The sequence below is a fragment of the Sebastes fasciatus genome, chromosome 2 (genome assembly GCF_043250625.1).
Source record: "Sebastes fasciatus isolate fSebFas1 chromosome 2, fSebFas1.pri, whole genome shotgun sequence".
Lineage (NCBI taxonomy): Eukaryota > Metazoa > Chordata > Actinopteri > Perciformes > Sebastidae > Sebastes > Sebastes fasciatus.
The window spans coordinates 5,113,482-5,138,210 of record NC_133796.1 but is presented as its reverse complement, the minus strand read 5'-3'; the positions used below and the strand labels follow the sequence as shown (position 1 = coordinate 5,138,210).

The 24,729-nt window shown below is 41.1% G+C and overlaps 1 protein-coding gene and 1 long non-coding RNA gene across 4 annotated transcripts in view; one reads left to right on the top strand and one right to left on the bottom strand.

Moving 5' to 3' along the window:
• bnc1 (basonuclin zinc finger protein 1) overlaps positions 1 to 16,042 on the top strand; it is a 71,603-nt gene extending 55,561 nt beyond the window's left edge. For all 3 annotated transcript variants that reach the window (XM_074659396.1, XM_074659404.1, XM_074659413.1), the window contains exons 2-5: positions 4,071 to 4,173; positions 6,778 to 7,013; positions 9,121 to 11,192; positions 13,042 to 16,042. In XM_074659396.1, coding sequence (XP_074515497.1) covers positions 4,071 to 4,173; positions 6,778 to 7,013; positions 9,121 to 11,192; positions 13,042 to 13,855 — 3,225 coding nt within the window. In that variant the 3' untranslated portion in view covers positions 13,856 to 16,042. The remainder of the gene's footprint in view (positions 1 to 4,070; positions 4,174 to 6,777; positions 7,014 to 9,120; positions 11,193 to 13,041) is intronic.
• LOC141783034 (uncharacterized) overlaps positions 1 to 24,729 on the bottom strand; it is a 589,922-nt gene that overhangs the window by 116,745 nt on the left and 448,448 nt on the right. The gene's annotated exons all lie outside the window — the stretch shown is intronic.

Here is a 24,729-nt window from a genome sequence, read left to right as displayed (position 1 = left end):
TACGCTCAGTGTGAACTGTTATCGCTTGTAATTTCCTTTATAGCCTCAAAGTTAAACGGATAAATAGTTGCTTTTATAAATAGTTGCTGCAATATTTAAAGCAGTTACGCCACGATTATTTTTATTATTGATTAATCTGTTGATTGTTTTTTCGGTTAATCAATCAATCGCTTTGTCGTTAAAAAGCCAGAAAATAGAGAAAATGTCCATCACAGGTTTCTGAAATTGCTTCGTTTTTTTTTTTTGTTTGACCGACATTAAAAAAAATCCAATGATATGAACTTTATAATAATATAGAACAGAAAATAATACGCAAATTCTCACATTGGAGAAACAGTAAATGTTGAACTTTTCTTCTTTTTTTTCTCACTTCAGTGAGAATTTGACTAATTTATTAATGAACAGACTGCACTAACTTTAATAAAGCAGCCTTTATAAAGTGAGTAAGTAAGTTAGTAGTATAGTACTAGTAGTAGGAGTTGTTAGTAAGAGTTTTCCCCCAGTTCCACAGCACCAGTTTGTTTGAGTATGTATTGTGTTCCCACTGGAAAAGTGACACAATTAGGTATAGCAAAAGAAAAGTTATTATGCAGAGTAAAAAAAACTCTAATAATAACAATTTAAATTTCTTTTTAATGTTTTTTTTTAGGGCTGTCAATCGATTAAAATATCTAATTTTGATTAATCATTTTTTATCTGATCAAAATGTACCTTAAAGGGAGATTTATCAAGTATTTAATACTCTTATCAACATGGGAGTGGACAAATATGCTGCTTTATGCAAATGTTTGTATATATTTATTAGTGCAAATCAATGAACAACACAAAACAATGACAGATATTGATCCACAAACCCTCACAGGTACTGCATTTAGAATAAAACAATATGCTCCAATCATAACATGGCAAACTGCAGCCCAACAGGCAACAACAGCTGTCAGTGTGTCAGTGTGCTGACTTGACTATGACTTTCCCCAAACTGCATGTGATTATCATAAAGTGGGCATGTCTGTAAAGGGGAGACTCGTGGGTACCCATAGAACCCGTTTTCATTCACATATCTGGAGGTCAGAGGTCAAGGGACCCCTTTGAAAATGGCCATGACAGTTTTTCCTCGCCAAAATTTAGCGTACGTTTGGAGCGTTATTCAGCCTCATTCGCGACAAGCTAGTATGACATGGTTGGTACAGATGGATTCCTTAGGTTTTTTAGTTCCATATGATGTCAGTATCTTCACTCTAGCTTTAATACTGAGCCCGCTACAAACTAAAAATCGTAAGTTGCGTTAATGCGTTAAAGAAATTTGTGTTAAAACGACTTTGCGTTAACGAGTTATTATCGTGTTAACCATGACAGTCCTAGTTTTTTGTTGCATTACTATTAAAAATGTTTATGTGTTAGTTGAAAACCCACCACCACCACCAGTAGTCATTTATTCAACATGTACTAGCAAGATGCTAATTAGAGGCGTGTGTAATGTATTCAAGGTGGAGGTTGATGTGTGGCCACTCTGTCACACATCACTGTTATAAAGAAACGACACCGTGTTAGCTCCGGCTTCAGAACACACGCTGACCTGGCCGCATCATTTTGTGCAATTAGTCTTCTTGTCATCGACTCCAGTGATGCATGCGAGCAGCCGCGGCTTTGTTGTGACAACAGAACAGAGAAAGAGATGGTGGTGAGGCTCGGTCCCCAAGCCCCGGCCCGCCCCGCGCTGCCATGCTTCCTCCTCTTCTTCTTCTTCTTCGTCTTCTTCTCAGGAACTCATGAAATGAATCGCTAATTAAGATAAAGGACCTGGAGCACACTGTGCATAGGAATGTGTGTGTGTGTGTGTTACAGGCTGGTGAGCAAGCAGGGGCACCTGATTGAGATGTATATTAGTGTGAGCAGCAGCAGGAGGTGTGTGTGTGCACCCACAGAGGGATGGGATTAGCCTAATTGGGCCGTGTTGGTTCTTGGTGCTCTGTAATGATGGGATTACGTCGCTGAGAGATGAGCAAAGGGCTGTTTTTTTTTTACACCTCGCCACTGTCCGGAGGAGGCTGGGCAAGCCGGCCGGAGATCAAACCCGACAGAGAGGGCGATAGAGAGAAACGGATATCACGGGACTGAAGGCCGGAGCTGCCCCCGCTGTGCTTCAAGGCCAGGTAGCTGCCGCCACCTTCAACATCGGGTCACTTTATCCGTCCTAATGATGGGAGGTTATTGTGAGGTGAAATAACGTGATCCCAGATCTCAAGGACAAGCCCAGCCTCGAGCGCAGAGCCAAGCGGCTCACTAAATGAGGAGGAGGTTCCCCATACACCCACCCACACTCCCTTTTCTCTGCGCTCGTGGAGAGGGAGCGAGCTCCGGCGAGGGAGCTAAGCATGCCGCTCATGTATACTAAAACCCCCACTGATCATGCATTATAGATGCAGAGGGAGAGAGGTGGCGTAGTGCAGCCACTCCGAGGTTTTTTCACCATGTAGCACTAACAACACCGGCTTTGATCATAAATCTGATGATGCTTTTCCCTCAGTTCCTGGTGTGTAAATGATTTTTTTTTTTCCAACGCGGAGAGAGAGAGAGACATTTTTTAGTGTATCAGTGAGTCCTCTCCTCACAGGGTCGCTGCCAAGTCAGCAGCTACCCAGAAAACTTGACTCATTAATGCCATTCACTCCTCACTTTGAGTCCGTCCACTGCATGTTTATCCTGAAAAGATAAACCCCCCATTAGCAGATGCGCTAATGGACAGAGTCCTCTGACCTGAGTGTGTGTTTCAGCGAGCTGCAGGGCAGCTACTATCTACAGTAACCAAAAGGTCTCGGACACACCTGGACCACCAAAACCATCTCAATCAATCAACGCCTAAGGCACACACACACACACACACACACACTCACACACACACACCTGTGCTAACGCTGCACTCGCAGGGCCAACCCGGCAATGAGTGATACACAAAGGGAGAGCGAAATGACTCGAGGCATCTGTGTTCTTTCTTTAGGGTTTCCGTGGGCAACTTGACGGTTGTACATTTTTCATGGAGCTGTTGTAAGTTAAGCAGCGCTGCAGCCACAGAAGGACGAGATGACGGGGCACACTCAGTATTATAGCGCTATTATGCTGCATTCCTGCGTATAATACACACGTGACCACTCGGAAATATTATACCTTTGGAGTGATAGGAAATATAAAAAAGGGCTTAACATCAATAACGTAGCATCTTTGATGTTAGGAATTTAGAAACGGCACTTCAACCTTTTTAAAAACACTCACCGGAACCACTCACGGCTCAGATTCTACTCAACAACAGTATCAAATATGTCTGTAAAAATGTGAACGAAATAATACGAGAATATTTTCATTTAATGAAATACTGCAGCCCAAAAAAAAAAAAAAATGTGTGTCTGGGGTTTAAATAATTCAGTATCAGCTGCTTGATAAAAGTGTTGGAACAAGAAAAATCACTATTTGTTTTGGATTGATAGATTGTATTTTAATCAAAAAATATGGTGATGCTTCGTGTTGTAAAAACAGGATTTTCTTTTTTTTGTGGGCATGTCTGTAAAGGGGAGACTCGTGGGTACCCATAGAACCCATTTTCATTCACATATCTTGAGGTCAGAGGTCAAAGGACCCCTTTGAAAATGGCCATGCCAGTTTTTCCTCGCCATAATTTTGCGTAAATTTGGAGCATTATTTAATCTCTTTCACGACAAGCTAGTATGACATGATTGGTACCGATGGATTCTTTAGGTTTTCTAGTTTCATATGATACCACTCATCTTCACTCTAGCTTTAAAACTGAGCCCACTACAACCTAAAAATCACAAATTGCATTAAAACTCATTCATTAATTTCATTTTATGAAACACTGAGGGGTGTGTCTGGGGTTTTGAATTATTCAGCATCAGCTGCTTGATAAAAGTGTTTGAACAAGAAAACACTCAATATTTGTTTTGGATTGATAGAATTGTATTTAAATCAAGATATGGAGGTACTTTGTGTTGTAAAAACATGATTATTTTTTTTGTTGTGTGCTCATTTAAAAAAGATCAACTGTGTGTTTTTAACAGGCAATCTGCTGCACTTTGGTGAACTGTAACTGTGACAGCTTCAAGCCTGGGAAGCTGAAGAGGAGGCAGTGTGAAAACTGCAAGCATGGCTGGGTAGCACACGGTAAGAGCTCGCTGTTTCTACTGGCGATGCAAAGAACTGAGGCTCCTGTTCAATAATATGTATGGTGTGATTTTATTTTCAGAAAAAACAGACTTTCTCACCACTATAAGAGTTTAAGTTTAATTTGTCTCTGACATCTCTACCTTTTAAAAAAACTCAACCTATCTTACAAAAAATTTAGTTGCTATTTTATCAGTAGAAAGATGAAATGAAAACTGTCGACAGTGTGTTCTGTGATTATCCAGAGTGACCGGGACACTTTATGGGAAAGGATATTTGACTAGTGGGGTCGACGCTGTCGTATACGACAGAAAAGTACTTTAGTTACTCTTTTTAGAATATCTCCAGAACGCTGCGGTGTAGAGACTTTAACTTTAACTTGCAGCTGCTTCGTCAGCACCGTAGCTTTCTAATAGGGATCTATCGTAATCCTTTCAGGCGGTTTGTAATCCAGCTTGGAACAACAGTGTCAGAGACTTCATAAAAGGGATAAATCCAACAATGAAAGTCTGCTGTGAGCTTACTTTTTGTAGAAAAACGGACAAGAAAAGGCCAGGATTTCTCTGTAAAAAAATGTATGTATCTTTTAATGTGTATTGGTTAGAATGATCATTTTTCTCCCACTAATTCTTATGATTTGGGAGAACATTTTTCAACAGCCAAACACCTTGTTCCTTATTGTTCTCTGTGTGGTTTGAATACATTTCTGTGAGATTCAATTTCCGTTTTATTTTTTTTATTTTTGTCTTTATGGTCATTTTAATTATTTATACATTCATGTGACATCACTGCAGCTTACATATTCTATATAGCCCAGTTTGTCCTGAAAAAAATATATATAATTGTCATGATTGTGAATTACAGTGTTGAGATTCTGGAGTAATTTTTACAAAAGGTGGACCAAAAAATAGCAAAACAATGTCTTAGTTAGACCCCAGAGGGTTAAGTCACAGTTATGTCTCATGTCTTGGCTATAAAGTCCTGAACCTTGTGCCTTAAACAAGAGATTATGGCACCCTTTGCCAAATTTAATGCGTGAATCTACATAAATAAAATTAAAATTAGTGTTTTATTGCTTTAAAACAGACTCAATAATATTCATGGGTTAGTTTTGTAACACAAAAATGTCATTTCAGAGCTGAATGTTTTGCATTTTGCCGTCTGTTTTTTGTCGACCACAGCAGTCTGACAAACGCACCTTTTACCTCCCACACTGATTCACAGTAAATCCACTGTCAGGAATTATAATTGATTCAGTTTTTCACAACATACTTTTTATTTTTTGGTCAAGTCAAAAGGCTGAGGTCCAAGCAAAGTCATCAGTGTTAATATTAAATCTAGTTTAAAGTCTTTTATTTTATTTTATTTAATCAAGAGATTCATGAGCCCACACCTCTCGGTGTTACTGTTGAATTTTTAAATTACATTTTCCAGTAACACAAAACAGAGTTCATTCACCTCCATTGTATTTTGACGAAACAGAAATAAAAAAAAAAGAAGAGATATCTCAAAACCGGGAAAAATAAAACCCAAGCTATCTGCATGCATATTACAAATTAGAAACATTTTTTTTAGAGAAATACCATCATTTGGAATAATAATAATAATATTGTTACTGCTGGTGTGAAGTAAAATAGAGCCTCTCAACAACAGTTAGGTTTGGTTACATCTCAAACGTGTGTTCGTCTTCTTCCGCTCATTTAACGTAGGTGCAGCACGAGTGTAGCTCTGCTAAATGAACCTGAATACTATGAAAATGAAGCAGCATGCTCCTCACATGTTGAATCATGCATTATGTTCTCCAGATAATAAATAAATCATACTCAACTGATGTTATCCATTGATGTAGAATGAGCCTGTCCAGACATACGCTCATAATGTACTCATGTGATCCTGCAGCTAAGGCAGAGTACCGCTGAACCTGTGTGGCATTTTAGAATATTAACAAAGGAGTATACACACTTCTTATTTATTGTTCATTGCTCATACAGTATTTCAATATGTTAATTTATTGTTGTATAAATCACACCTCTTACTTGTCGGCTTTTCAGCTAAAAAATGTTTTAAATGTATGAATGTACATATATATATGTATATATGTATATATATACATATATATATATACATACATGTAAGCAATACAGAAAATAAAATTATTAGAACTATTACTTTTCTTTAAATTAAAAATTTGAAAAAATGTGCTCACCCTTGAAAACAAAATTATTTTAAAAAAGTGTAATAATGGTATATATATATATATATATATATATATATATATATATATTCAATTATTTAGAATGTAAAAATTTAAAATAATGAATAATTTGTTCACCTGCAAAAACATTTTTTTTAAAGTGTAATATATATATATATAAAAAATTATTAAAAATGTAAAAAAAAAAGAAAAGAAAAGTTGCTTGCCTGCAAAAACAAAATTATTTAAAATATTAAAAAATATTTAATATATTTTTTTAATTATTTTGTTTTCTGTATTGCTTACATTTATAAATTGTATAAATACTTGTTCTAGCCTCCCTACATCCCTTTTTGTCCAGTGTCGTCTCATGAAATCTAACCCAGTAAAATCTGCTGTGTGTATTCCAGCCCTGAGTAAACTGAAGGTGCACCATATGTACCAGAGCAGCCAGGTGGAGATTGTGCACTCCAACGTGGTGTTCGATATCTGCAGCCTGATGCTGTACGGTACTCAGGCCATCCCCATCCGCCTCAAGATCCTCCTGGACCGCCTCTTCTCTGTCCTCAAGCAGGAGGAGGTCATCCAGATCCTCAACGCACTGGACTGGACCCTGCAGGACTACATACGAGGATACGTGCTCCAGGTGAGCAGTGGGAGGGGAAGACTGTGTTCTTTGTGTGTGTGCGTGTGTGTGTGTGTGTGTTTAGAGTACATGTTGTTAGGATTATACCTCGACCAGTGTGGGTTTCTGAACACTTGTTGCAGACTTAAAAAAAATCTTATTTGCTTTCTTTCTGAGAGTGAGATGAGAGGACCCTATCAATGTCCGGTTTGGGTTTTAAGTACGGAGCTGGAGTCAGGACCAGGCAGCAACCTACGGGTCTGACAAGTGAAGCCAATGCGGAAGTACCTAAAGGGCTTTACACAACGGGGGCGTGACGAATAAACTACAAGAAAATGCAAAATACTCACCTGCAAAGAGTATATATGTTTATCTAGGGCTTTTATTGTGAAAGGTAAGAATGGAAGGAAACAAATGAAATGAACAGAACGAAAGTTTGCCGTCCTTGTTCGGACTAAGGAGCCTCCGTGTTGTTGTTTCATAAATATACGTGCAACTCAACCCGTTCCGCACAACGTGATTGGTCGATGTCTTTATTTTAGCGGTGCGAAAGCTTACATCGCTTTTTCGCCATAGTTTCCTGGAGAACGGAAGAGAAAACTCAGCCCTGCAGTAGAACTGCCGTGGTTACTGGTGAGGTAGCGTTGTTGAGTTGAGGTCCTCTCTCCGCTCTGAGTCTGTGAAGTAGTTACGATGCAGCGGTGCTCGTGCATGTGTGTGTGGGGGTTTAGACGGAGCTCCTGAGGCGATGCTTCTTTCAAATTATGCTAGCTTTCCAACATCGTCGACCCTATCTTTACGAAATCAATAATTTTATCCAAAAACGGTCCGCCAGAGTCACATCACAACTGCGCCCATAGCAACGGTCTGCTATAAAGTAATAACAGACCTTAGAATGACGTGATTGACAAATCAGAATCGAGTATGCAACACAGCCGTGTAATAAGCTAGTTTAAAACAATCTGACCCCGGCTCTGTCTGATCCCCAACAAAAAATGTTGAACTATACATAAAATAAAACATGGAATGTAGTGTAATGCTTTTCAGGATGGAAAAGCCTCTAAAAGCAGCCAACATGTGACCTGAAAACTGAGTGAGTGAGTCTATGAAGAGAGAGACAGAGGGAATTTCTGAGAAAGACAAGAAGGGAGGAGGAGGAGGAGGAGGGGGGAGAAGAGGGTCAGGAAAGCATGGCTGCAGACAGGAGAGAGCGGGGATGTGATGAAGGCGACCAATGCCATGGACCCTCTCGGTTCCCCCGCCTGCTTGTTGCTGTGGTACCACCAGCTCGGGGAGGTCTCCAAACTGTGCCGGGTAGATTTGTAAATATTATGTCTTTTGCTTCAGATTTCCTCTCAAGCCGGAGCCAAGCCCCGGCCGAGGCCTGGGCTGCAGGCGCTGTGTCGGTTGCGAGAGCTCTCACTTCGATTAGTACATCATCAAGTATTCAAGTTGTGCTGCGTTTAATTCATGTTAGCTCATCTAATGGCAAACGTAGAGTCAGAATCCTCGACAGGCGCCCAATGAATGCTCTGTGATGAAATATTAATCGCGGTTACGGCACGAAGCCGCTCCTCACTTTCAAAGACACCCGAACTCACATGTGATTACTGCTGGGCTAAGGGAGAGAGGACCCGCTTGATCAACGTGAGCCGCCCTCTGATCACCCCTCCCCTTACTCCAGTGTCTATGTGTGGTATGTTTGTGCGCGTATTTATTTCTGCATGCCTTTGGGAGTGTGTATATGAGTGTACGTGTCTGCTCGTATGCACGTTCTCACCCGGATGTGTGTGTGTCCTTGTGCTGATGCAGAGTGAGTAAATCCACATGATTTAAATGAAGAGAAATGACCTGCAAGATGAAACGCTGTGTGTCTGTGTAATGAGGGTTCTCAGGGTTCTTCACTGCCCGCTTGCATTAATGCTCCATCTGATTCCTTTATTTAGCTGCCCTGCCAGTCTGCTTTATAGGGCGTGTCATCTAACCCACTCTGTGAATATGTATGAGCAACCCAACAGACACTTATAATGCTAATGATGAAATTGCTCTCTCTCCTTTCTCTTTTTTTTCACATTCCCTCTCCTTCTCAATCTATTTCATATCCTTTTCTCCCCTGCCCTGTCTGCAGGATGTAGCAGGGAAGGTGCTGGACCGGTGGGCCATCATGACGTTCGAGGAGGAGATCGCCACACTGCAGCAGTTCCTGCGTTTTGGCGAGACCAAGTCCATAGTGGAGCTGATGGCTCTGCAGGACAAGGAGGGCCAGGCGGTGTTGGTCCCCAGCACCCGCACCAACTCAGACATCCGCACTTTCATCGAGCGCAACACCCCACGCACCGCTGCCAACCTCTCTACGTCCAAAGTCGAAAAGCTGAGCAGCAGCAGCATGCACCACTTTGAGAACTTTGTCAACAGCATGGCCTTCATGCTGCCCTTCCAGCTGTTGGGCTCCGTCCCCGCACCGTTTCTGGGCTCGCCGACGGGGGCGCCACAGCACCCGCAAAACCAGCAGTCGTGCCACGGGTCGGTGGGGCAGCAGAGTCAGAGACGAGACGATCAAGGTCGGGACGGTCTAGGGAGGGACAACCCCCTCCCTCTTTCACACCCTCCAGAGAGCAGCCTGCTCGGTTCCAGCTCTGTCTCGTTCACTTCTGATTTAGACCGAGGTGGAGACAAGCCAATGGACAGCCTCTCCACCACCACAAAGATCGAAGCAGAGGACTTCTCCACTAGTGACAACTACTCGGATGGACCCTCCACGCCGTGCACGCCCTCCATGAGCTCTGATGTAACACAGATGTCCCCCGATGGCAAGATGCGCTCCCTGGACAGGAATGGGAGCTGCGGCGGAGGGGTCTCCGGAGGTAGTGGGGGAGGATGCTCTCTGAAGAAAGGTCGCGTGTACTGCAACGCCTGTGAGAAGACATTCTACGACAAAGGCACGCTGAAAATCCACTACAATGCAGTGCACCTAAAGATTAAGCACAAGTGTACCATTGACGGCTGCAACATGGTGTTCAGCTCGCTGCGCAGTCGCAATCGCCACAGTGCCAACCCGAACCCGCGGCTACACATGCCTATGAACCGGAACAACCGGGACAAAGACATGCGGGGTAGTTTGTCTGGCGACGACAGCTCTCAAGGAGAAAAGAGGTCCGAATATGGAACCCCCATCCCTGTCTGCTCTGCAGAAAGCCATAAGTCAGTGCCCAGCTACATGGTGAGCCATGTGGACACCGGGTCTAAACTCCACAGCAGCTCGTTCCCCAGCATGGGCCAGAGTGGCATCCTCTTCCCTAACTTAAAAACAGTACAGCCAGTCCTGCCTTTCTACCGCAGCCTGGTAACGCCGGCAGAGCTTGCCAACACCCCGGGAACACTACCCTCCCTTCCTCTGTTATCCTCCTCGGTGCCCATCAAACCCATCTCAGCCCCTGAACTCTGCATGGCAGACCCCATACCAAAGAAAAAGTCTCGTAAGTCAAGCATGCCGATAAAGATAGAGAAGGAGGTGGTGGAGCGAGATGAACAGATGGATAAGGGGAGCAGCTCTGAAGACGAGGCTCCTTTACAGGGCCGGGACAAGGAAGAGTGTGACGGGATCCGAGCAGAAGGGCATATGTGCGCAAGACGAGCTGGGGAGGAGAGGGAGGCGTACATTGGTGAAGAGAAGGAAAGGGAGGGCGCCAAGTATCTGTTGGACCAAACTTTAGATAGAGAAATGACAGCGAGGGAGGACAAAGATGATGGGTCAAGGCAAGCTGAAACGGGGGTCATCACCTCTGCATCCTCCCCCTTCGAAGACAGACTGACGGAGAATCACTGTGACAACAACTTACTCTGTCAGGAACCCAATGGCAATGAAGAAAGGGAGGACAGGGAGCATACAAACTCGGCTGACAAGATTTCAGAGCTCAGATGGGATGACGGTGAGCACAGGCTAACTAACGGCAGCGCTCTCCAGCTCATAGACCGCGAGAGGGAGGGATCGGACGGCTGCGTAGACGACTACGGTGACTTAGGTTTGTCTCACCTCGACCCCAACGCTGACCTGCCGCACCACTGTGAGATCTGCAGTAAGACCTTTAAGAACCCCTACAGCGTCAAGATGCACTACCAAAATGTCCACCTGAAGGAGATGCACATGTGCACAGTGGACGGCTGCAATGCTGCCTTCCCCTCCCGCAGGAGCCGAGACAGGTGAGAGGCAGCCTATTTATTGGTATTGTTCCAGTGCAGGTATCAGGATTGCTCACAGATGTAAAATTTACTGTTTCCGATGGGGCAAGAGTTCAAATCCCAACTCTAAGGCGTTGCTGTGTTTAGCTCATTCAGTTGGCAGTTTCCTCATGGTTCCCTGAAGCAGAGACCCTGTAGATCAGTAATATAGCATCAGATCATAGCAACGTACTGACATCAGCTGCTCTAGTTTGGTTAGAGCGGCAGACTCTTAGGCCCTCAAGCTCAAATTATACTTTCCAAATTCATGTAGCTGCGAGTATCTGTGCAGTGAAAAATGTTGGCACCTGACCACACAGGATCTGCGCAGATTTCTGCATGCAGCCAAAATGTATTAAGACTGTACACATGGATGATATGTGCAGTCCTCACGTGTGAATATGCAGATGTTTTTTGCATCCGCTAAACCTGCACAAATAAAGCAAAAACAATATTATATAATAAAAAAAAAACAATATTAATTAATCATTTTCAAACCACCCATAAACGGTGAAATACCTTAACTGCACCACCAAGCAAATAGCGTCTTGGTGCTCCTGTGCTATTTGCACTTATTTAAATGAGGTAATATGCAGACATTTGGCAACAAAATTGACCCTTTTCTATGCAAATAAGTCTCATTACAAAAACATTTGAATTCACAAAGATCAGCGCTAATAGCAACACACAGTTTACCTGATTCGACTGTTATCAGGCCATTAAATAGGCGTTATCAGTCACTATGAGCAATAAGGCAACAAAACTACAACTTCTTTAGGTTTAGGCAACAAAACTACAACTTCTTTAGGTTTAGGCAACAAAACTACAACTTCTTTAGGTTTAGGCAACAAAACTACAACTTCTTTAGGTTTAGGCAATACAACTACAACTTCTTTAGGTTTAGGCAACAAAACTACAACTTCTTTATGTTTAGGCAACAAACCAGAAAAACATTGTGTTTTGGGTTTAAATACATTACGGCGCCTGAATACGTACAGCGCCTGACTGCTGCTTTGTCTCTTGTCATAATTACTACGGTCACTAGAGGTCGCTGTTGTGTTCTTTTATACCTTCTTTTGGGGATCTACCATAGTAGCATAGTAGGCCCCCATTGACCCACATCTATGGTGCTTATAGCGACTGATAACGCCTAATTAATAGTCTGACAACAGTCTAATTGGCTGCACAATTACAGTGAAATTATTAGCGTCTTCAGAGAGTTGGTGGTAACTGAAGCGCATTAATAAAGGGGTGTCGCATGAAGACAGACTGAGATAGTAAATCCCAAATGTCACGTTTAAATTCCTTGCTTGAAGTTTTGAGGAATGTTTCTGCACCTCGTTTGTGGAAATCTGTAGCTCACCATCTGAAAATGTAATTTTTCTTTTGCTATTGTTCTGCCTACTGTGTTCAGATGCAAAAAAAGGACAAATTGCACTCAGCTTCAAAACGTTATGGGCATGTTTGCGCTGTAGTATAATTAGCGCAATATCTTTGGACTTTGAGACGGGGCAGAAAGCAGTTGCAAGTTTGCAATTGCAATTCATGGTGCCGTCAGCGGCCGCAATCCATTCTTTCTGAATTTCATTGTTAATGCATTAATTTCTTTACACTTCCTCTAACAACAATAATTATTGTGTAAAAAAGAAATAGCAAAAACTGCTGACTTTTCATCATTAGGACGTCTAAAAGGAGACATTCTTGCATATTGCTTTGGCATTTTAGGGTGGACAGGGCCTCAATAAGAATGTCTATTTTTATGTCATTTTAAGGTATATTGGATAAAAAGACATGTGATGTACGATACATTGAATTGTTTTTCTATCTACAGACACAGTGCGAACTTGAACCTGCACCACAAGCTGCTGACCAAAGACTCATTCAGCCCAGCCAGCACCCTGTACTTGCCCTCATCCCACTGTAGAGACAGAGACTCGGTTGGCCTGGACTACTACCAGGACCAGCGGGACAGAGACCTACCCCATCGAGACCCAACCAGCCAGACCTCCGTCATCTTCCGAGGACACAATCGCATGGGCCTGGTCTTCCCAATGAGCAAAATGTCTACTGCACCAAACAGCGCCGAGGCGTCTCCCTTAGCAGAAATGGAGGGATTAGGAGGAGGAGGAGGAGACGGTGGTGGAAGTGGGGAGGACGGGGCAGTCCTGGACCTGAGCACCTCGTCCTCCGCACCGCCTCGCGGCAGCGGCAGCGCTCGATCTTCCTGGGATTCAGATGGCGCCGGTAGTGAGGAAGGGGTTGAAGAGGATGAGGAAGCGCTCCACATGGGGGACAGCGATGAAAGCTGCGATGGGATCGGCGTGGGGAGGCCAGGAGGGGGAGAGGAGCTGGCACTCGGGGGCGAGAGGACCCTGGGCTGCGTTGGGGGAGGACAAGGCGGGCTTCAGGGAGGAGGTGGGGGCGGATCTCCGATAACCTGCCACGTCTGCCAAAAGGTCTACAGCAACAAGGGCACATTCAGAGCCCATTACAAGACTGTCCATCTGCGACTGCTTCACAAGTGTAAAGTCCCGGGCTGCGACACATCCTTCTCCTCTGTGCGGAGCAGAAACAGGCACAGCCAGAACCCAAACCTTCACCGGAACCTAGCTGTTGGCTCCGGAGCCTCGATGGACCAGGAGTAGGGATTTGAGCTGCCAACATGACTGATTTCCTTGGTTGTAATTGTCTTTTTGTTGTTGATGTTGTTGTCGTTGTTGTTGTTTTTGGGCACCTAAAGAAGGCTCACCAATTAGCACTTTTTAAATTCCACACCGTAGTTCATCCTGTTGTCATATTTGGGAGAAAGGAGAAAAAAAAGTACAATAAGGAGTTCATTTGTTGTGGCAAATGCAACTCATTTTACAGGTCCACAAATTTCATGGTAACTAGGTAATAATTAGCAAGTAACCTATTTGAAATTTCTTTGGAATTACTGCCAAATTACCCCAATATTTACCTCAAAATTAATCAAAAATTGCTTTATTGTAAAAACGAATATATATATTTTTTATAATATATTTAATAATTATATGCTGAAATAGCATATAATGGTTAAAATAGGGCCCTTAGGCTTGAGAAGCTGCTGTGCGCTGCTCTTCATCGGAGGTGGAAAACCGAAACTAATAGAAGACACTTCTGATCAGGCAAAACCTGGTAGCTATGTAATGATACTGGGAGTATTTTAAAGAAATTTCAAAGAAGTTATTTGCTAATTATTATCTATTTATCAGCAGACATGGAAATAAAGCATATCAAATAACTTTGTATTCTTTTCCTGGAAATGTATTAAATAAATTACCAGCTATTTATTACTGCTTATTGGGAAATAGCGGAATATAATTATGAAATGTTTATAATAGATATAAAATAATAATAATAAAAGTCCAGAGTCAAGTCCCCAGTCAAGACAGCCAAACAAAGTAATTTTTGATAAATTTTTAGGTAAATATTGACCTAATTTAGCAGTAATTCAAAAGAAATTTCAAATAGGTTACTTGCTAATTATCACCTAATTAGCATGAAATTTCCGGACTTATAAAATGAGGCGTTGCCGTCTTTTTCTGCAAGCCAGTAAATTCATTTTCAATTTTGAGAAGTGCGACCGTTCGTTGTAATGCGATACTGATTTATTTGCATTGGTTTGCCTTACAGCCCAGTTTAGACCTTTTAAAAAAAGATTCATTTGTACGAACCTGAATTTGTCCACGTGTTGTCCAAGTGAGAGTTGATGAGCCATGAAACTGTATCACCACGCCAGTTGTTTTTGTTGTCGGATGTTCACATCTTCCCCCGTGATGATCAAAAGCAGTAGTGAAGTAACTTCTACTATGTGTCATTCTCATTTCATTTGGACAACGGTCTTCAAAAATAAGTCTTTGTTGAAAAAAAGCTATCGTGTTGTGAGCTTGACCAATAAGTTATTGTATGGTGTTATATATGATCCGTCTTTACTGTTCTGGTTGTTGCATACTGCTAATGTTGACCAAAGATTTTTTCCAGTCCACAGGTGTGTATAGAAACTCCTTCACAGTGTGTGATGGGTATGCAGTATTAAAAGGAGCCCGCCCAGTCTTCTCTCATCTTTGTGATTAACAGCAGTATTCAGGGGTGGGCTCTGTTGTAAAATACAATAAAATTCACCAAAACAAAACAAAAATTTTTGACTGATCGGTGTGAAAAAAATCTCTTGTTTTTGTAAAGAAATCTGCTCATGGGACTAGACTTGATTAAGGCATTGCTCTTGTATTGTTTGTGTGGTTGCTTGCAGTATCCTGACTGACTGGACAAACAGCAGGAAGACATGCTGGAGGCTAGAAACACGTACTGTGAATGAGTCAAACACTGAGAAATAGTAATAATAATAGTAAAAATGCAATTCATAACAACGGCCCCTCACGTGAGCACACCCTAAAAAAATTAAATAACTGGTAAACAAAATGTTTATTGAACTGTATATTCTGTGAATAGAGTAATTTGTTATCTGAAAGAAACCAAAAAATATACTGTATAAAATTTCACCACTAACATTACATGTTTTTCTTTTTCTTTTTTTTCAAAAATGAATGAACAAGAACATTGTGTTGTACATGTCTGATTATTTCAAAACGGTCTACTGTTTCTGGTTTTGCTCTGCATATTTTGTTTTTCATTCTGTATTTAAAAATGCAGTGGGTCGGATTTTAAGATCCCATTTGTTTGTTGTTTGGATTTGTAAAAAAAAAAAAAAAGAATAAGGAGCAAAACCGACATATGTTGATAGGTGTTCATGTTTCCTTTGATTTAATGTTACAATATTCATTCCAATTAAATAAAAAGCCATATGTTTGCAAGTCTCATTCCATTCAATGTTCTGTCCATTAAACAAATAAGCACAATCATTACCTGTATGTTTGTGAATGAAATGTATTGATTGCGCTGTATAATATTCAGCAGGAGAACCAATATAAGCAACACATCATATTCTTATATATATACAGGTTTATACTTACATTACATGTCCGCAAATGTCATGGTAATTAGGTGATAATTAGCAAGTAACCTAGTTGAAATTTCTTTGTAATTACTGCCAAATTACCCCAATATTTACCTAAAGATGTATCGAAAATTACTTTATTATAAGCATTATTTAATAATTATATTCTACAATTTCCCAATAGCTGGTAATTTATTTAATACATTTCCAGGAAAAGAATAAAAAGTTAATTGATATGCTTTATTTCCACACAATGGTGAGATTTGTGCCTGATCAGAAGTGTCTTCTATTAGTTTTCCACCTCCGACGAAGAGCAGCGCACAGCATCTTCTCAAGCCTAAGGGCCTTATTTTTACCATCATTTGCTATTTTAGCATAATATTATTAAATATTTATAATAAAGTCATTTTCGATACATTTTGAGGTAAATATTGGGGTAATTTGGCAGTAATTCCAAAGAAATTTCAAATAGGTTACTTGCTAATTATCACCTAATTACCATGAAATTTGCTGACCTGTAAAATGAAGTGACTTGTTTAACTGCACCAATGCGAGCAAAGAAAAGAGGAGGATTGTCGCCTCGCTCATCTCTGCAGCCGTATCATCTGATCCCGGCTGACTCCCTGGAGTCCTTGTAACACTCAGTGTTAGGCGGAGCAACACTGATGAGCCTCTAACAGACACATAAAGCTGCTGGGAGGACGACATACAAGCTTCACTATAAAACAATATTTCTCTTAAGTCATTCTAAAACAAAAAATATACATTTTTTCTTAAAGGATGAGTTCATCTAAATTACAAAACAACATATTTTGTCACTTAACTTCTTGCAGTATCTAGCCATGAGGTAGTTTTGGATTCATGTATCCAGATATTCGTGTCTAAGATTTCTGCTGTGGACGTGAATTTAATTTATGTTTCTCTCAACAGTGTCCACCAGCATCTCTTTAGGTGAATTATCATTGAAATAACTTTCTCCTGAGTAAACAGTCTCTATATGAAAAGAGGTTACATTCAGTGAGTTGACGGGTAAGTAAGAAAAATTGCTTTTATGAAATTTGGGTGAACTGAACTTTTTAAATTAATAAAAAATCTGTCTAATGAGTTGGTTCTAGTGCAAATCTATGGCGTATTAGAGCCATTGTAGGTAAAAAAATATATATATAATTATGGACCGGGAGGAGGGGGGTAATGTTCCGAGAAAAAAAATTAAAATTTGAGAGATTATAAATTCTGAAATTTATGAGAAAATCTCAGTGGAGTGCAAAACCGTGGTAACACCAGCCACCGTCTGTATATCGTTGCTCCTAAAGCTGCGTACGCTGTACGATTTTAGACCATTTCTAGCTCAAATTTTGAGCCGCACGACTCATTTTAGAGTCGGACCGAATTTCAGCTTCGTCAGGCATCAGAAATTTTAGTTGGCCGACCACAGGCTCTCACACAGTTGAAGCAGAGCCACGAGCCGATTCCCCAACGTCAGTGCGTTTTTTCTCCTCTTTCTACAGTAATCAGAGCGTAGCTCTCAAGAGAACAATGTAGGCTTCAATAGATATAGCTACTAGAACGTAGCTAGCTTACCTCCAATTCTCTCTGCAATGACCAAGCCATAGGCTACTGTCCACGTCTTCCTTGCTACCTGCGAGTCCATATAATGTTACGCCGCTGCCTCTTTTTTTTTGACATTTCAGCAGACAGGATGGCACAGATGATCAAGGCAGCACGTTTCTGCCTTGTTAGCATCGTGACCCGTACAGACCTCTGCTGGCAAACAAACTTTACCTGCCTCGGAGTTTTCAAATCAATCTTTATTGACAACTGTCAACAGCCAGAACGGTCCTCAGAAGCTGAAGGGCCTGTTTTTTTTTCTATTTTACGCCTACAGTGTGAACGCTCAGGTTGTGGCTGACGATCGTACCGTACAGTGTGAGCACATTAATCGTGAGCTTTGGCTTTACAACGCAAACAATCTACTCGTACAGTAGGAGTAGGAAGCATACAACAACGTTTCTATAATCGTACAGTGTATGCCCAGTTTAAAGTGGTGTTATTATGGTGAGGATGGCCTCTGAGCGAGGCGAAGGTCCTGAAAGATGCATATACACGTTTTCTTTCATGTTCTTTTATGAACATAAGTAAATACTAATAATGTGGAAATTACAGGAAAGTAGAGACGAAGGCTTGAGTCTTTTATTTCAGGACAAAGTCACAAATTCAGAACAATATTTCAGCAGATTCAAGAAAAATTAGAATATAATTGGAGATGAAATGGCTCATTAAGGAGGACTTGTGTGTTCAGAGGTTATCTTGCCATCAGGCCTTGTTGACAGGCTGAGGAGGGGTGTGGTCCACAGAATAACTGTGTTCAGGTGAACCTCCGCTTGACCTCTTCACTGCTACACCGGCCAGACTGGGAAACCAAACCAAACAGCTGGACACATGTAGACACAGATGCAGCAGCAGCAGCAATGTCTAAATGCATGCAGAGGCAGCGTAACAGTGGTGAAAACAGCCACCATGAGGCAACAGATATTTTGTTGTAACTTGATTAATAGTGTTTTGGTTACATTTTGATTTTTGTGATCCTTTCTTTAGGCATGATAAAATGGAAGAGCCACTGAGATCACATTCAGCAGTTATTCAAATTTGCATTGCCGCAAAAAGGCATACACTACACTCTCTGAAAAAAAGCTCTCACAGTTATTGAAGAGGTGAATTAATCGCTGTAATACTGCTGTGCAAAGTTAAAGGGCATGGATGGAAATGGACCAGGGACAGGGGAAGTATCGTTGGGCCCACATTGAAAAAGCGAGGAGGACAAATCTGTTACGCAACATGCCAAAGTATTGCACTATTACAGAGGGCTGAAAGCCTTGCATAACTCAACAATCCAACCCACCCATCACATTTACTGTACATTAGTGAGCCTGCAGAGCTGTTCCTCATCACTTTGGAGCTGAAAAACCCAGTTCTGACAAGTGGCTCCCATCCTTTCTCTCTGGCACGTTGCAGAAATCTAGTACCACTCAGAGAGGGCACAATGGGTTATTTCAGTCCCTCCTGTGTGCTGTATGTAGGCGACAATATTCAGCAGAGAACCTGGATGATCTGTAGAGGTGGAGCACTTGCTCAGCTTCCTCCACAGAGCTGTTTGTATCTGGAACAACTTGCATCTTTAGGGCTATTTTTAAGAAGCAGTGGACCACTTTCAGAAAGCGTTCAGTGGTAAATATGGAACAGATTGAAACTGAGGCTGAGCCATCAGCACACACAGCAACATGGTCAGCGTGGACGCGTCTTTACAGTATTGACTGTTTGGTGTGACTAAACACAAACTGTGAAAAGCATCCAGCGGTTAAAGTTGCACTAACACAAGGTGAGATTATGTTCCATCCACCTTTAGACCACCGCTTGGCACCGGTTCAGCAAATAAATACGATAGAGGACAACCTTGTTTTGGCCGTAAGTTGTGTCAGTATTTTTATTGCCTATTGGTTAATTACCAGGCGTGGTGTTGTGAGGTGGTGCAGTGGTTAGCACTGTCACCTCACAGCAAGAGGGTCACAGGTTCAAACCCGGCTTGGGGCCGTTCTGTGTGGACTTTGCATGTTCTCCCCGTGTTAGCGTGGGTTTTCTCCGGGTTCTCTGGCTTCCACCCATAGTCCAAAGACATGCAGGTTAATTGTTGACTATTAATTGCCTGTAGGTGTGAGTGTGAATATTTGTCTGTCTCTATGTGTCAGCCCGGTGATAGTCTGGCGACCTGTCCAGGGTGTACTCTCCTTCGCGCAATGTCAGCTGGGATCAGCTCCAGGCCCTCGCGACCCCGAATTGGATAAGCGGTTACAGATAACAGATGGATGGATGGATGGTGCAACCTCACTGTAAAGAAGTCACAGGCAGAAACATGAACTGTCAGATGAGCAGACAGGTTTGAAACAAACCCCCAGGTTAGCCAAACTTATTTGGAAGAGAAAACAAAAAATGTACTTTAAAAATTAACATGGATGTATAAAGAGACCTGGATACAACATTCATTCCTATGAAAGTTGCTCGATGGCGCATGAAGACCTCCAAGTATAAAATTACCAATCTTAACGTTGTTGCGTTAGGTCGTTACGTTGCATTGTTACGTTGCGTTGTTGGCTTACGTTGTTACGTTACGTTGTTACGTTACGTTGTTAGGTTACGTTGTTAGGTTACGATGTTACGTTACATTGTTACGTTACATTGTTATATTCCATTTTTATATTACATTGTTATATTACATTGTTACATTACGTTACGTCGTTACATTACACCGTTACATTACGTCGCTACGTTACGTCATTACGTTATTATTTTAAACCAAACACTGACGTTTTTTTTTATCCTTAACCAAGTAGTTTTGTTGCCTAAACCTAACCAATCTTTCACAACAATAACCACGTGTCATTGTGCGTTTCTACAAGTGTGATATGAAGCTGATATGAAACGTATTTATGGTTCAAAAACGTTGCATTCAACGTATCTCTGGATTGCAGAAACTTACATTGTCAACTTTTTTTCTGGCGACAGAGTTGGGCAACCAATTGCTTATTTACACATCCAGCAGACATTGAGCAACATCAGCGACATGTTTCTCTCTCATTTGGTCTGTTTTGGTCTCCACCATCTTCTGAGGTAAATATCTGTCCCTCTTAGCTACTAAATGTGCCACTAGGTTCTCTTACTGTGTCGGTCTGCTGTTTACTGCAGAGCAGGTAGTGTACAGTGGGTTTATCAGAGCTTATTAACTGAAAACAGCTGCCTGCTGCTATCTGAGAGCAGTGAGACTGAACCAAACAGTAAAGCTGCGGGCTGTAAAACCAAAACAGTGAGCTGAAGGAGGCTAAATGGCTCTGTAGAGCTGAGGGGAACTGCAGACTCTGTGCTGGGTTGTCTTTATAAGCGACGCCCTTCACATTACACATGATCCATCCATCCATATCATGACTGATATAAAAACAATGGTTAAAACGATGAAATCACTCACACAGTGTGACAGAGTTCAGTGTGATGAAAACCATTCTCTATGACGTACCCAGAAAACATAAGTAAATCAAAATATTCTCATGCTTATCATGAGAATACATCAGCTGATTGCTATCTTGAAAGTTAGATTTGCTACGAGCCAGCACCTGGGAGGCAACGGATACGTGCACGCTACTGTGAGAATCCCAAACAGTGAAACTGAGCCCTCTGAACAACACGGCTTCTGATCCCCCCACATGTTCCAGAGAGAGGGGTCTTTCTGGGGCACTGACACCGGATCCCACCTCTCGGTCCGGGGATGGGGATCAGGGTCGGCGGGGGTGGCGGGGGGGGGGGATGGAGGGGTAGAACTGGAGGGTAAGGCGGAGAAGGGGGGAGAGAATGGATTGTCCACGGGTGCTTGGGAAGCTGAGGAATATGAGGGGGTATTACCGCCCCGGCACAGCGACCAGATGGACAGCAGATGACTTTTGTTCTTCCAAATAGTCTGCAGGCCGAGGGAGGAAAAGGAGGAAGAGGAGGAAGAGGAGGTGGAGAGGAGAAAAAGCAGAGGGAAGGAGAGTGAAAGTTTTTTTTTTCCTTCTCTGGACTGTAACATGTTCATCGATGCCAGTTGGGTTCCTGCCATGATTTATAAAAATCCTCTATTACATCCATCAGTATTATGCAATTAAGAAAAACAAATAAAATTTCATGGATATAATTTCCATTGGCTGACGATCCCCGGTATCCTAGAAGCAGTCTAATGTCCTACAGCCTTAATCCAACTATGTACACAAATTAAAACCTAATCATGGTCTAACTTCATGCCAGCACAGGAGTGGACACTGCCGCTGCAGGTCTGCCCTCTGCTGCTGGAAACCACATCTGTACTGGTTCTGATCAGGTTCTGATAGCTGCTCCTCTGCAGGCCTGCAGCGCCGCCTGGTGGTGGAGAAGACCAGTCACAAGCAACATTGCCTGCACCACAACTCAACAGATATTTCACTGTACATTCACAGTAAATTAAATTAAGGTACTGTATCATTTTAACAGTGAGGTTAATTGTGAAACGACAGCTGTATACTGTATACAACTCACAGTAGTTATGCCAGTATATTACTGTGATTTAGCAGTATGCTGCTGTAGAATTACTGTATTTAACTAACTTCTCAGTAAATGTCTAACAGATTACTGTGATTGTGCAGTATATTGACAGTAAATTACATTAAATTAGTAAATTACTGGCTACCAGTAGCCAGTACTGTGCTGTAAATTTACGCTTAAAAAACATTGTAAAATACTGAAAAATAGTTTTATCTGTTAACCCTTCAATAACTTAAAACATTGAAAAATAGGTTAAATTAAAAAAAACACAAAAATATGATTAATTTTACACATTTATTTAGCATGTAGAGAAACCTGTCTCCTGATAAATTCACAGTAGCTTACAGTAATCATGTATTCATTTCACAATAATATTCTATAATAAATACTATTATATTGCGAATGTAATTATAATATAACTTATCTTTACATTTGAAGACAGCACTTGTAAATCACTGTTTAAAATCTGTAGCCTCCAGGTAGTAATAGGTGCAGATTCACCTTCATCATCCAGGGAGGAGTCTAGAGAAGGGGAGGTTATTATATAAAGGCTGGGTGTGTCCTGTTCAGGTCTCTTTGTCTGAGTCCATGCTGCCACACTAGTACGTTTGTTCACAATGATTCTGATAATATGTTTTAGACAACATATGGTTTATATTCTAGAGGTACATGTTATCTATCCTAATTTAATGTGTGTATCAAGTTAATATTGTGATGCAACAGTTATCCTTCATTCATGGGTTATGCACTGAAAAGTTGTATTATATGTTGATATTGATAAAAATTAAACTGTACAGTTAAGAGCTTGGATAGATTTGCATATGTTACTATGTAAGCCACACAGGTTTTATGGAGACCTTTGAACTCTGGATTTGGATTGAAATCTCTCCCTGATGAGGGGGATGGCGAGCCAGCCGTGCTGAGCACCTGGATTGAGAAGCGCTTTTAAATTTACCTCTGTGTTCTGCTTACTTATTGTCGTGTCTGATTCCTGTTCATTACCCCTCCCTACGACTCTAGATTATACTGGTCCAGTGTACACTTAACCTCCAGGTGGGTTACTACGGCGGAGTATTAGGAACACATTGAGGAGTAAAAAAAAACCTGAGATTTTGAGAATATAATAATCATATTACGAGAAAAAAGTTGTAATTTATTTAGAATAAAGTCATACTATTTAAAGAAAAAAGTAATATTACGAGAATAAAATCATAACTTTACAAGAAAAAAAAGTTGTAATATTAAAAGAATAAAATCTTAACTTTACAAGAAATAGTTATATATGAAAAGAATAAAGTCATTACTTTACAAGAAAAGAGTAAGAGAAAAAAGTAATTTCCTCTTCCACAAAAGAAGCAATTTCCCCATCAGGTCTGTGTGGTTCTTTCTTTGGAATAAACGTAGCTTCTTGCACAATCTTTTCAAGGTCCTGATACTGATGATAATGTGGGGCTGATGTGCCAAAAGATTTAAGTATTTCGTTATGAAACCTAAACTAAAGTATAACTTCACAAGATGCTCCACGTTCCTCATTTTCACACAAACGGTATGCTGCTCTATTTCCCCTCTAAAATTACTACTTTATAATATTAAGACTTCATTTTCATAATACTACTACTTTTGTAAAGGGGAGACTCATGGGTACCTGTAGAACCCATTTTCATTCACATATCTTGAGGTCAGAGGTCAAGGGACCCCTTTGAAAATGGCCATGACAGTTTTTCATTGCCAAAATTTAGCCCAACTTTAGAGCGTTATTTAACTTCCTTCCTTACATGGTAGCATCACATGGATTCCTTGGGTTTCGTAGTTTCATATGATATCTGTAGCTTCACTCTAGCTCTAAAACTGAACCTACTAGACCAGGGGTCTGCTACCTGCGGCTCCGGAGCCACATGCGGCTCTTTAGCCCATCTCTAGTGGCTCCCTGTGGATTTTTTAAAAATAGAAATTAATAACCTTTTTTTTGTTTACATTTTTATTTATTAATGTAGTACGTCTATGGTACCACGGAGTATTAGGGCCACATTGAGGAAAAAAAAAAAATCTGAGATTTCGAGAATAAAGTTGTAATATTACGAGAATAAAGTCTTAATATTATAAAGTAGTAATTTTTACGTGTTATGTTTTTTTTTTCTCGTAAAGTTATGACTTTATTCTCGTAATATTACGACTTTTTTTCTTTTGAAGTTATGACTTTTTTCTCGTTATATTATGACTTTATTCTCGCAATGTTACGACTTTTTTTCTCTCAAAGATATGACTTTATTCTGGTAATATTACAACTTTTTTTTCTCTTGAATTTATGATTTTTTTCTCGTAATATTATGACTTTATTCTGGAAAATATCAGATGTTTTTTCCCTCAATGTGGCCTTAATACTCCGTAGTACATTGTCTCTGGCTCTCACTGCATTAGACTTATATACTATAAACTTAGACTATA